The sequence below is a fragment of the Phyllostomus discolor genome, chromosome 4, assembly GCF_004126475.2.
Source record: "Phyllostomus discolor isolate MPI-MPIP mPhyDis1 chromosome 4, mPhyDis1.pri.v3, whole genome shotgun sequence".
Lineage (NCBI taxonomy): Eukaryota > Metazoa > Chordata > Mammalia > Chiroptera > Phyllostomidae > Phyllostomus > Phyllostomus discolor.
The window spans coordinates 169,291,742-169,306,043 of NC_040906.2; the positions used below are offsets into that span (position 1 = coordinate 169,291,742).

The following is a 14,302-nucleotide window of genomic DNA, read 5'->3' on the forward strand; positions in this document are numbered from 1 at the left end:
CTGCCGTCTCCACTCTCTAGGTTCTCACTCGAAGGCCGCCAAGTGCGCCTGCGTCTGGTTGTTACCATAGCGACAGGGTCTCGGACCTTAGCTCCTCGCTGCCTTATCAACATCTTTTAGCATCTGCAGCACCCGAGGCCAGGGTAACTGGCGGGTAACTAAGCTTTGAGTAGGATTTTAAAACATGTGTCTTTATAACTGTTGGTGGGCTCTCCTTAGAGGTTTAGCCTTCGTTTATAGGCTCAACACCCTGCGCAGCGGGTCAAATTACCTTCTTGCAGGTTCCTCGGGTCAGTGCGTTAGTGTCTCTGTCCAACAAGCCCTTTGTTCTAAATAGGAAACGAAGATTGGTGAGCACAAAGAAACCTCAGACCAGTAGGCGTGGCAAGGTGCAACCGAAACTTGGCGGTTTGCAAAATGGCGCTTTAGAGACCCAATCAGTGTTTGTCAAAGCTGTAGATTTTCAACATTAGCTTACAGGCCCTCTGGGAGATTCAAAAGAAGTTAAGACATAGATTCCAAGCAAGTTACAATCTAATTGAAGATACACACGAAGTAGTCAAGTAATTGTGACTTAAAACATTGTGTGGTGCTAAATGCAGTAGGATTCAGTGGAAGAGGGTGTAAATGAGTCAACAGAAGGCTGTTCAGAGAGATGAAATTAAAACTAGGCATTTGATTCATATACAGTGCTTAGACAGGTAAAAGAAAGAAAAGATCGAAAAAAAATACATTCTTTAAAATTACTAACTCCTTAAAATTGTCAAACATTGAATACTGTAAACCCTTATTGATAAACTTAGATTTCAACCAAGAACTCAATCATTTAAAAAATGAAATTAATATTTTCCACAAAAATTTGGAGGAGGTATAAAATTCTAGGAAGTCTTCATTAAAAAAAAGAGTTAAAGTATATGTGCAATTAATGTGTGGTATTAGAACACCTTACTTCACCAGGACAAATAATAGTTGTGACCATGTTTTTCTGATAGTTGTTAAGTTTGAAGTTGCAATGGTGGTTCATGGCTTTGAGGCTTTCCCACATTTATATTTGGATGTTTTTCACCTTAGTACTTAAATCTTTTGTGATTAATAGGCAACTTTTAATCAATTTTTTTTGCGATTGCTGGATTTTGCTCTTAACTACCTTTTAGTGAAGTCAGTGGAGTCAGCGGTGGAGGTGCAATCAGACACCTCCAACATTTCACTTTAAGTCTTGATGTTGAAATCCCAAAGTCTGGGGCTTCCAAAGTTTGCAAAGTTTGGTTCAGTTTGTAGACAGTGATGTTTGTAGGTGTGAGTTGGTGATCTATGGTTCCATCTTCTCTGGTATTCTGGCCTCTGCAGAGCTCCACCGCTCATGCTGTGGTTCTCTCCCCGTCATTATTCTCCAGAGATCTTACATGGGAATGAAGTTAAATTAAGAAAGCCCTAACAAGTCTCATTAATAACTTTATTCTGGAAAGAATAAGACTGAGAGGCAATTCTGTTTAAAAATCAAGGTAGAACCTTACATACCACTACTTCAGGACCTCAGTAGAGGCAAAAGAAATTTAAGATAGAATTTATGTTTTCCAGGAGTCCACACTGAAGTCATAAATCTGAGCATATCCTGCAGTTGAATTCAGTCCTAAGAAATGAACTGAGACCTCATTTAAGATATTCAACCTACTCTCAGAAGAGCAAGCAGAACCCAGGGCATCCTGGAAAGCTACACATAGCTTAGGGGAATTCTTGCTAATATAGTACTTCCTCTAATAAAAACACAATGAAAAGGAAAATATGACTTAACTTTCATGCTCTAGTTGTAAGTGGAAGAACAAGTTTCAGATAAGTGGAAAAGAAGGAGAACTTGCCCACACAACAGTAGAGTATGGTAGATTGAGTTATTGTTCTAAATTCTTTACCCATCCCTTCTGCACAGGACTATGCAGAACCTTCTGGTATAGTAGAGTAGGAAGAGTACACATCTTTGCCTCATTGACTCTGGGTTTGGTCATGTGGCTTCCTTTGGCCAATGGCATGAAGTCAGGTATGAAACTAGAAGGGGCTTTATTTATTTATTTATTGGAAACTAAAAGGGGTTTGAGATGTGCTTTCATCTCTTGGACTTTGCTATTTTTCCTAAGAAAAGCTGCCTCAATTGGTTGCTGTTTGCAAAAATAATGAAGACCTGGATCATATCTGAGTCTGAATCTTGAGATGCAGAGTCCTAGTTATCATTGGCATACCCAGGTGAGGCAAGTGGAGATCAGCTGAATAGGAGATTATCCACAGTCTTATGAGAAAGTAAAATAATTTTAGTTGAAGCCAAAAATTGAAATATTAGAGCAATAGCTGACTGACAAACCAAAACTAAAAACAAAGCCAAAAACAAAAAAACCCCCAACAACATAAAAACCCAGATTGGGCAGAATTTAATGTTAAATATGAGCAAGAGAAAAAAATGGAGAATTATGCAGGCTACTACTATAAAAGGAAGGAATGAAAGAAGGAAAGAAAGAAGGAAGAAAGGAAAATGGCATTCAAAAGATGGATGAAGTATATGACCTGGATAAAAACTACTTAAGGGGGAAAAAACAAAATTCTTCATATATTGTTTGTGCTTTAGAGGAACCTAATAATAAGAATATGAATTAAATAACACAGGGACTTAAAGATGCTAGCAATATATTGAGAAGTATGATCTGTGAGGGCTGAATCTTACCTGTTTTGTTCACTCTGTTCCTTACTAACTAGAAGATTGCCTGGTTTACTGTAGGTAGTTGATAAATATTTGATGAATAAATGAACTCAAATGGAGATAAAAGAGCAAAGGAAATTAATAGAAGGCCAGAACACCTTAAAGGACTAGTAAATAATTAGAAGCATGAAGAAAACTAGAGAGCTTAAACTTAAATTAATGATGTAGAGGAAAGTCTTGAAAAAATCAAGGAGAATAGTGAAGCAAAAGAAAAAGACATTAAATCTCTTAAAAGATAATATATGTATAAGAGACAATATAGTTCAATGTAAAATTAAAAAGTGCCCCTAAAATGGAGAACACGGCCAATAGAAAAGAAATATTCTTACTGATATAAAAAATAATAAAGGAATAAAAATGCATAGGTTGAAAGAATACACCATATTCCATGGAAAATTTATGTAGGACAGTCAACATTAAGGTATATATCCTGGTTAAATTACTCAATTTTCAGAATAAAAAAAGAATTCTTTAGGTACCCACTCAAGAAACAAAAGGAATGGGCATGGAGAAAACGCAATTAGGCTTATTTAGGCTCATGTATAGGACAGTCAGTACTGGGAGATATGAAAAAAATGTTACAAAGTTCCATGGGGGAGTAAAATGTGTTCTAAAAACTATATAGTTTTTCAAGTTGTCATAAAATATAGTATGGATTTCTGGGTACTCTACTCATTTTTATTCTGCTTGCACACTGCATTTCTGAGCCTATCTCTTTTAAAGAACTATAGAAATGATCCCTGAAAGTATAGTCTTCTGAGCCTATCTCTTTTACATATATCTTGACAAATATCGCAATAGCAACCAAAGTGTTACCAACATTCTTTCAACCTTTTCACTTAGCATTAAAGTTCATTAGTAAATCATCTGCCTTCTAGGTTATTACAAGATTTTTCAAAGGTTTTTCCAATAGGTTGCCACTGAGTAACATAGATGCCTAGCTATCCTTTCAGCTTCCAAGAACAATTTCCATGTCACTTGCTGCTTGACCATTTGCTCTAAAGAGTTACATATATATTAGGTTTGTTGTTATGGCAGTATCTACACTTGGACCTAAGTCTGCATAAGTCAGGATAAGTTTAGTTATGCTGTGGTAACAACCAACATCCAAAGCTCAGTGGTGTAAAACAACAAATGTTTATTTTTTTTGCATGTAATACATGTCCATTGTGGGGAGGGTGTCTGGTGGCTGTGATTTATGTTACCGTCACTCTGGTACTTAAGTTGCTGAGCTGCCACTATTTGGTTCATTCCTGGTTTTGTGGCAGAGAGGACAACTCAGGAGGGTCTGGCATTGCATTTAATGGCTTTTGCTAACTCACTGGCCTGAACTAGTCAGCGGGCTCCACATAATCATAAGGGGGCCAGGAATTGCAATTTCTGAAAGAGGGAAACCCAGAAATATTTGATGAACATGTGTAAGTACACCATAAGCATTCTCAAGTGTGACACCAAAGCATAGCATCTGTGCCAGGCAGACTCCAAGATGACACCCAATGATCTCTGTCTTCTATTTTTGTATAGGCCTTCCCCTTGAGTCTGGGCTGGACTGAGTGACCTTTTTTTAATGAATATGGCCCAGACACAGCTAAGTAGCTACTCTGAGTTGGGAAGGCAGTGTTGAGAATTCTGGGAGACCAAGGCAGCTAGAATTTGCAGGGAAGAGTCCCAGAAATGAGTGATTATAAAGAGAAATCCATGGAGATCTTCAGGGAATTCCTGGTGAGCCTTATACTGAATACTGATCAGTAGAAATGTGGAAACTACCCAAGGCTAAGGAAAGAATGACTGGAAAGAAGCAGGCTGAATAATTCCTGGGGTTCTCACAGGGCTGGGACTAGTTCACATTCTCAGTATCTTGAGTGGAAGAACCTTGTAATACATGGGAGCACTGAGTTAAATACATAGGAGGATATTGCCTCATTAGTGGAGAAAAATTAGCTACAGATGAAAGACTGTTCTGATCTAGCCTAAGAACTCATGAAATCAATTCTCTAAAGGATCAAGCTGTTACCAAATAACTGTGTCCCAGAATAAAACTTGAAAATACTTAGAGGACTAAAAATAAAATTGAACATTCAACAATGTACAACTTACAATGTCTAGTATCAAATAAGAAATTGCAAGATATGTAAGATGTAGAAAAATATACTCCATAATAAGATTTTAAAAATCAACCAGTAAAAACAAACCAAGAAATGGCACAAATGAAAGAATTAATAGACAAGGACATTAAAACAACTTATAAATATAGTTTTTTATATTCAAGAAGGTAGAAGGAAGCATAAAGACATTAAGAAGAGACAAATATAAAAGACAAAAATTAGACCTCTAGAAATAAGAAATACAATGTATGAGATGAAAAATACACTGGATGGAATTAAGAGCAGGTTAGACATTGCAAAAGAAAAGAGTAGTTAAAGACATAGCAATAGAAACTATCCAAAATAAAACAGAGAAAATAAAAATAATAAAAAGGAGGTTCAGTGAGCTATGGGACAATTTCAGGCAGCTTGGTATTCATGTAATGGGAGTTCTAGAAGGAGGAAACAAGAAATACTTGAAAAAATAATGGCTGAGAAGTTTCCAAGTGTGGTAAAAATTATAAACTCATAGATCCAAGAAGCTCAGTGAAATTTTAGACACAGAAATAAATCTTCACCAAGCACATTATAATATAATTGTTTAATATCAGTGATAAACAGAAAATATTAAAGTATCTAGAGAAAAAAGATGTACTAGAAATAGAAAAATGAAGATAAGAATAACAGCAGATTTTCTTGTTGGAACCAATGTAAGCCAGAAAACAGTGGAACAAAATCTTTAAAGTACTTGAAACAAAACTGTTGATTTAGGATTGTATGTGCACCAAAGATATTGTTCAAAAATGAAGATGAAGTAAAAACATACAAAATTTGGATGAATTAATAGCCCAGAGAGCAGAACTGTTAAATGAAAACCTTCAGGTAAAAGTAAAATGATGTTGGATGGAAATCTGGATCTACTCAAGGGGATAAAGAAAACGGAAAATGATAAATATGTGGATAAATATAAAAGACATCTAATGGTTTTTAAAATGTCTTTTAAAAAAAGATAATTGCTTAAAGAAAAACCAATAATGTTGTGGGGTTTATGCTATAGGTAGAAGTAAAACGTTTTACTTCATTTCATTATTAAAATGTTCATTATTTTACATATGACAGAATAATACAAAAATAATAGGTTGGGAGGGGGAATGGAATATACTCTTGTAAGGTTCTTTTAGTATATGGGAAGTGGTGTAATGTTACTGAAGGCGGACTGAAAAGTGAAAATATATATTATAAAGCCTAAAATAATCAAAACCAAATCAAAACAAAGCAAAACAACACATGAAGGTTGTATAGCAATAAACAAGAAATGGAGATAAAATAGGTCATAGAACACACTCAGTTGCTTCAAAAGAACAGAATAATAAGAAAAAGTGAACAAAGATCTGACAGCACAAATCAAATACAAATGGCAGCAGGTCAGGTTTAAGTTTAATTATATCACCTTAAGTGTAAATAGCAAAAAGATTTGATTAATTAAAAGCAAGGGATTGTTAGAATAGATAAAACAGCAAAATCCAACTATATACTGTTTATTAAAAAGCCACTTTGAATATAAAGACTAAATAGGTTAAAAGTAAAAAAAATAGAAAAGATAAATACATTATACTAACACTAATAAATAAAGAGTACCTGTATAAATTTTAAACAAAGCATGGTCTATTTTATTTTGTTATTTATTTATTTAATAATTTTTTCAAAGCATATTTTAGAGCAAAGAATATTACTAGGGATAAAGAAGGGTATTTTATAATAATAAAGGTTTCAATTCATCAAGAGGACATAATACTACTAAATATTTATGTACCTAATGATGAGCCTCAAAATATATAAAGCAAAAACTGACAGAATAGAAAGGAGAAACAGATGAATTTATAATTATAACTGGAGATGTCATTACTTCAATATTTCATAAGCAGGTATCCAGTAAATCAGTAAGAATGAAAAAGACTTGAACAACTCTATGAACCAACTAATTACATGTTTAGAACATTTCACCAAATAACAGCAGAATACACATTCTTTTCAAATGTATACAGATTATTTACCAGGACAGAATGTATTCTGGCCATAAACAAAGGTCAATAAATTTAAAAGAATTCAAACCATGCAAAATGTTCTCTGATAAGAATGGAATGTAGGAAACTGATAACAGAGATATAGGTAGAAAATTCCTAAATATTTGAAAACAAAATAATGTAGTTTTTATTTAAAAAACTACATTATTTTATTTAGTCTCTGGGTTATTTCAAATGAAGGAAATGAACAATACAAACTTTCAAAATTTGTGTAATGAAGGTAAAGTAGTGCTTTGATAAAAATTTATAAAATTAAATGCCTATGTTAGGAAAGTAGATCTCAAATCAATGACCTAAGCTTCCATTTTAAGACATTAGAAAAAAAATTAAACCCAAACTAAACAGAAAAAAGTAAATATTAAAGATTGGAGTAGAAATCAAATAAATAGAAAACAGAAAATTAATAGAGAAGAATCAGTAAAACCTAAATGTGTTTCCTGAGAGATTAAGATTCTTTTTTGGGCTCCTTTCCGAGTAAGATAAAGTTTAGAATCTTTAACTTGGATTTATGTTCCAGTACGGTTTAGCTTCAACTTATTTTTCTGACTTGATTTCTTTATTTTCTCTGCCATTATTAGTTCAGGTCTTCTGCCGTCTTCTCTACGGGCAGATGACTTCTGCACATGCTGTTTCCTCCCCAACTGTCTCATTGTCATTTCTTCCCACCCATTTCCATCTAGTTAATGCCTACTTGTCCTTTAGATTTAGGTTTGATGTCCTAGTCAAGGACATACCCTATCCTAACCTTTAAACTCCACTAGGAGAGACAATGTATTTGTTATGTTCAGTATTTTATTTTCAGCTTTAAATACATGCCTGGCTGGTGGATCCTCAGCAATTACTTGCTGTATGAGTCAATTCTAATAATGGATCTATTTTCTTAGGAGATGACTCGTTCGAACACCACCCCTTTTCTGCATGTCGTGAATCAATATGCTAAGGATTGAAAGATTATTATTCTTGGACTTAAGAGAATTAAGGAGAATATTTAGAGGTTTCACTGTCTCCCCCCCCCCCCCATTATTTACATTTCACTTATTAGTTCATTTCTCTGTGAAGATCTACTGGAGAGTCAAGTTCATTTGTTTTCTTCTAAGTTATTTTTTTGTGCTGGAAAATTCCATGATTAAAGCTACTGTTTAGTTTGTTTCATGATATCACCCATATTAAAAAAAGAAACTTGGTACAGCTTGTGCCAAATAAGCTATTAAAAAAAAAAAAGGTAAGAAGGAGAATTAAAGAATATTCCACATGCAGATACTTTACTTTGTAGTTTATAGATACATTGATGCCTAGAAAGTAAAATCATGACTCAGCACTCTGATTTCAAGAACTATGCAAAAGAAAATATGCTGATTTGATTTTCATATCCCAGACATTGGCTTTATTACATGTTAGATTTTTTTTTTATTCCTCAAAACAACTCTACATGAAGGGATTTATATTATATAATGAACAAACTTTTTAGTGATTTGCACAAAGTCTCATAGTTAATATGGTTTTAAAATTCAAATCTAATTTTGATGTCAAAATCTTTATTTTTAAAGTATTAAAAAAATTGCCATCCTGGGGGTCAAATCTTTAGGTCCTGATGATGGATACAGTAGCTAACAATGGCCAGCAGTTATTGCAATGTGTCTGACTGTGACACAGTCAGTTAAATGGTTGTTCTAAGATAAAACTGTAATCATCTATTCACTGATAGCACCCTAGTGAGAAAAAGAAGGTAGAGGTAAGATTTTTGTCTAATATCAACTTAAGTATGTAAAGTGCCAATTCCCTATAACATAAATCATATGAAAACAGAGCAGTGGGAACTTAACATTATATGTAGGTATTAAAAAAGATTTTCATTAAATGTAAAAATGCTTGCTAGCATTTAATAGTTCAGTCATCAGCTAGGAAAATTTTAAAAACGTTAATTGAAGAGTAAATTTCTGTCTTAAGTGTTAAACTTAAGTATTACATTCAGTAAGATTGCTGTTGTTTCAGAAATTGGGAGAGGGAGGGAAGTTTAGACAATAATTTTCAGCTTGCTGCTGGAGCTAAGAATTGAGACATTTTATTCTTTAGCAGGTAGAAAACTACGTGAAAGAATTCCTGGTGTCATAATTGGCAGGTGTTATGGGGACAGTTGATTATCATTCCTTTGGCAAAGATGTTACAAACAGAGAACTTCAGGGCCCAGGGAACAGGAGAGGACAGTGCAAGATGTAGTCTTCCTTTCTCAACCGTCATTGTTGCAGTTGTTTGGAATTTCATTTGGAAAAGAGCCTTGGGAATTTCAAGGCTCATTTGAGGAAACAGAAAAAAGAGGTAGTCCAGGTACTAGAGAGAGCTGTAAAGAATCATACACAGTAGGGGCTATAGAGAGACTTATAAAGGTGTAGTTTGAGGCCACTGAAGTGCTAGGAGGATAGAAGTAGACTGGGATTTATAATCCGTGGTACTTGTTAAAGGAAAGTGTAGAAGATAGAGAGGAAATGGGATTCAAAGTGAGAAGAATCTCATGAGATTTTGTGCAGATTGATTAGACTGTAGGTCTAAAATAGCTATAGATAAATTCATTCACAGATTAAAATATTGTTCATGTTAGAAAAATAAACAAGGCAGTGACAATAAGAAAAAAAACCTTCAAACAAACTTTGGAGACACAATTTTTAGCTACATCCTAGGTTGTTACTGGAGCTATGAATTGTGACATTTTCTTATTTAGCAGGTAGGAAACTATGTAAAAGAATCGTCTGATGTCACAATTTCTGGGTGTCACTGGAACATTTGATCATCATTCCTTCAGCAATTCAGGCTTCTATGGAAGGTCAGTAGAAGCAATTGATTTATTCACCTCTACAGGAATCAGACTCAGCCTATTTTGGTAAGTCTATGCATCCTTGAGCAAGATAGCTAAAACCTAATATCTACATAAGATAGCTATACCAAACCACAGATTTTACTAACTTGTCATTGAGCGTAAATTCTTACTTGATAATTGACACACAGTCTATAAAGACGGTTACATAATAATCAAATTCTTAAACTTCATTTAGTTTCATCATCACCACAGTAAACATTTACTTACTAGGCATAGGATACTAAACTGAGCACAAGAAACAGTTGTAAGACATTTTCCATTTTCCCTATCTTTTACTGAAGACATGCAAATTTACATAAGATAGAGTTGTTAATTATCTGCTATGTGCCAGACACTGTTCCAGGTATCAAGGAGTCAGCCAATGGTGACAAAGGCAGACATGGAATGCGGTGTGGGTACAATGATTAAACAAAAACATTTATAAAAAATTAGTGTCCTGGTTCGCAACAGAAGGTGACCCCTCACCCCCACCTTCCTTCTCTGCTAGATGTTGTTTGGCAATGTCTGGAAACATTTTTGAATGTCAGAAGTTTGGGAGAGGTGTACAATTTTGGCATGTAGTAGGTGGAGACCTTGGCTGCTGCAAAATACCCTACAATGCCCAGGAAGTCTCCTCCCTCCCCAACAAAAAATATGCTATCCCAAAGTCAATAGTGTCACAGTTGAGAAATCCTAAATTAGAATGATGATAACTGTTACAAGACAGAAATAAAGTATGCTATTAAAACTTACATAATGGGAGGGGGTTATAGAAGGCTCCTCTGAGAAAGTGAAGTATGAATTCAGACTTAATGAATGAGTTGGCTCTAACAAATAAAGGGTGGGAGCACTGGGGTGGGGAAGGGTTCCAAGCAGAGACAACAGTAGGCAGTAAAGAGCTTATTTTATATAGCTCTGTATGTGTGTGTGTATTTTTACACACAGATTACAATATATACGTGTATATATTTAATAATGCTCAGTAGCATCTGCCGAATAATAATAGTTAACATTTATTGAGCACTAACTCTGTGTTAGGTACCGCACTTTACATGTATTATCTTATTCAATCCTCACTACTGCCCTGGAAGTAGATGCTATTATTATTCCTGATTTATCCTTGGGAAGCATACTTCGTTAAGTACCTTGCCTAAGATCACATAGTCAATTCAACTCTCCCAGGACTTTCTTAACTAATACACTGTAAATATAGAGAGGCAGTGGGGAATGAATGATGACCAGGAACAGAGGGTTAGCAGAAGATACCGTGATGACGTGAAACTCAGCTGTACTTCAAAGGAAGACAAGGGCTTAGACAGGCAGAGAGGCAGTAGGAGGTCAGAATAAGGGCTCTAGCTTATTGATGGCAATAACCATAAAAGCAAACTAAATTTTTTTCACACAGCAAAAATGGACTTCAGTTATGTTAACCATAGGACACAGTTTTATTAACTAGTGGCCATTCTGTATTTGTTGTAAGACTAATATCATAGGTAAGAAGAGTTGTATAATATAGAATTTATTTTTATATATATTTTAATGTCATTTTCTGAATGTTGGAATATGCCTGTAACAAAATATCAATATTAACATTAAAAAATTCCAAACAACTATCTGAGGATAACTCACCCCCCACCTCCATCCATTATTATAGCTTTCTAATCTAGGTTTTCAGTGAATTATGCCTTTTCGGTTTGGGACTCAGCCACGGAGGTTTCCAGTGGAAGGAGGAGATTCTACAATTGGGCTGGGACCTGGCCTGAGGTCCAGCGTTGCCTGTAATGGGAAAGAGATATCACCAGCCAGGTAAAGTCTTCTCACCTTGCCAGCTGAGGAAATGTGTAATGGCTGTCATCGATATGAGCTGTAGCAGAGGTTCAATATTAGCAAGAAAAGAGCCCAGGGACATTGCTGTTATTAAATTGGTTTTAACAGATCTCAGGTTTTCTTAGCACAGAGTATGTATTTTATACCTCTGTAAGTCTTTGTAAGTCTTAATGATAGGACAATTATTTTTTTAAAATAATTTTTTTGTTTTTTTTTTTGTTGATAGTTTCATGTTTAGATAAATTCCGACTAAACAAGCAAATCTTGAATACGAAGATGTGGATCTTAGATTTAGTGTCACTTTGACTTTGGTGGAGAATGATAGAGAACATGAAGATTCTATAAAACAAAATAATTTTTTGCCAAATTGAAGAAAACTATACTAGAATTTGTTCCACTTTTCTGCTGCTTACCATAGTAAAATGTCAAATACTACATGTTAGGTTTCTTTAAAAACTGATAATTTTTAGAATACACATTTAAGCTTAGTAAGATAGGTACTTTAAAAATCAGAGTTGTTCAAGGGTGGAAGTGGCTGCTTTGGGAAATACTGAGCATTTGTCTTTAAAATGTTTAATGTTGGATAATGATTGGGTGGAAATGCTGGAAAGGAATCTCAAGCACTAGATGCATTTTGGGACTAGATGTCATTTAAGTGCTCTTTTGAACCTGAAGTTCCATTAACATTTGAACAGTATACGGAATAATGTGTTCAGTTTTATATTTTCCACAAATATCCTAGTTTTTAAATAGACTCAACTGAAGTGATTTTAAGTTGCATATATGTATGAATTGCCTTAGTATTATCATTCATGTTAACAACTATGCACACCCTCCTTTTTTAAATGTTTGGCCATTTAGCAATTATAGTGTACTTTTCAAAATGAACACTTGGAGGGTTATCTTTGAGGTTATGAATTCCCTGTGATTAAATGTGTGGTAATAACTATAACTTCCTTGCAACATAAGTCTAAACTGTCTGCCTCATCACTGCCACTGTGTCATAATTACTTTGTGATATTCAAAGATATCAAAATTATTTAAAACGGTTGAACATTTACTAAAATTTAGGTGCTCTGAAAAAGTTTCCCTTTTAGTGTCTAACTACATGTCACTTGCTCTTCTGTTTAGACAGCTCCGAAGATGCCATGGAAGTCATTGCCTGACAATAACTGATGTTCCCATCACTGTTTACGCGACTATGCGAAAGCTGCCTGCACAAAGCAGCAAGGAAATGCATCCTAAATAGCATCATTAAGTCTTTCGTAGAGGTTGACTAGGTCAAGGGTAGTGGGTCAGTATCATCTTATGATCTGGTAAACAAATAAAAGCGGTGGCACCTTTGGATGATGACAACAGTTGAAACATTTATTTTTAGTAGGAAAAGATGGAAATGTCGTCTGTAAAATGTGTAGTAATAAGCCATCAGTTATTTTTGATAGATACGACAGAATAATATTTCACAGTTAGAAAGTACCTTAGAGGTCATCTTGCTCTCAGTGGATCATTGATAATACTTCAGGATGCTTATTCCACCTTGGTTATCATGCAGGAAGGGTCCATTCTAAATGCTTAATGTGCTTTAGGCCTATTTCCTTTGCTTATATTTGAGTTGCTGTTTAGCTGAATCTTTTTACTTGAATACCCTAAGCCAGTTTCAAACTGGCTTGATATCTTTTGATATGCTCTGCGAAAGAATAATTATAGGAGAGGAGAAATGAAGCTCTGTGAATTGTGCATTTTGGAAGGATACCAAAGACCAAAAAAAAGTTTTTAGTCCATGGTTAACCTGCAAAGTGTATAAAGTGTTTGCACATGGGAGCTCAGGTTATTGGTTACATTTATTATAATAAGGTAAAGGGTATGGTTCTAGCCCCATTTTTTTTTTAGAAAAAATGATGGCTCATCATCACACTGTGCCTCAAGGCCCAGCCAGTCATCTTGAAATTATCATTTGTATGGAGAAGCTTCAGATGGAGTTTTGTTTGATTAGATTCAAGGATCAGCTTTGAGGTCTAGGCCAACTCTCCATGTTTCTCTTTTTCTTCTTGGAATAGTCCCAAGAAACTCAGCCTGGTTTCTTTTCCTCCTGATGTTTGCCCTCGTCCATCCAATGAACTGGTTTTCTACAAAAGACCGACTTTAGCATTAGGTACAGTTCCTCTAGTTTCTTGTCTACCTTGCAGCTCCTGAAGGTATACACACATATAAGCCTTTGAAAGTGAAAAAATTATTAGTTTATAATTATATGGATGTAGATGCATATATACTGCATGAGGTGATAAAGAGAACTGCCAGGAATTTATAAATGGAGAAATTCTATGAGTTTTATATATCATATATACTATGTAATAATAAGATATGTAATAATATATCATATGTATAAACTAGAAAAATTCACACAGTGCTGGGAGGCATTTGAATTCCAACCAGCCAGAGAGGACAGACCTTGTTAAACATGTGGGGCATCGAGTAGAGAGACGTCAGAAAAACCATGCCTTAGTAGGAGGTATGAGTCTGCACTAGACTAAAAGCTAATGTATACCAACTTGAACGAAGCTTAAAAATGAAATTTGAGAGAATCAAGGTGATCCCCAAGTAACTTAATTATCTGCCGAATAAAAATTTAATTTTCCTTAAAGGAGGAGAAAAAAATCCAGAAAAGTAATTGCCTCAGGTGGGGGAAAGAATAACAGGACAGGAGAAAGGAGTG

General features: G+C 34.8%; 1 protein-coding gene across 4 annotated transcripts; it reads left to right on the plus strand.

Moving 5' to 3' along the window:
* Window positions 1–59: 59 nt before the first annotated feature.
* On the plus strand, window positions 60–12,930 carry FAM229B (family with sequence similarity 229 member B). 4 transcript variants are annotated; one of them, XM_036024590.1, is made up of 4 exons: window positions 60–143; window positions 9,628–9,786; window positions 11,417–11,568; window positions 12,721–12,930. In XM_036024590.1, the coding sequence occupies exons 3-4, from the start codon at window positions 11,444–11,446 to the stop codon at window positions 12,836–12,838; spliced, it is 243 nt and encodes an 80-aa protein (XP_035880483.1). In that variant the 5' UTR covers window positions 60–143; window positions 9,628–9,786; window positions 11,417–11,443; the 3' UTR covers window positions 12,839–12,930. The 4 variants fall into 4 exon arrangements, with proteins under 4 accessions (XP_035880483.1, XP_035880485.1, XP_028364175.1 ...); XM_036024592.1 differs by having other exon boundaries at window positions 67–143; window positions 9,631–9,786; XM_028508374.2 differs by having other exon boundaries at window positions 68–154.
* Window positions 12,931–14,302: the final 1,372 nt, after the last annotated feature.

Excerpts from the sequence above, each read along its gene's own strand:
- FAM229B (XM_036024590.1), top strand. The coding sequence starts at position 11,444 with ATGCCTTTTCGGTTTGGGACTCAGCCACGGAGGTTTCCAGTGGAAGGA. Across the intron at positions 11,569-12,720 it reads AAAGAGATATCACCAGCCAG|ACAGCTCCGAAGATGCCATG; the intron begins GTAAAGTCTTCT and ends TCTTCTGTTTAG.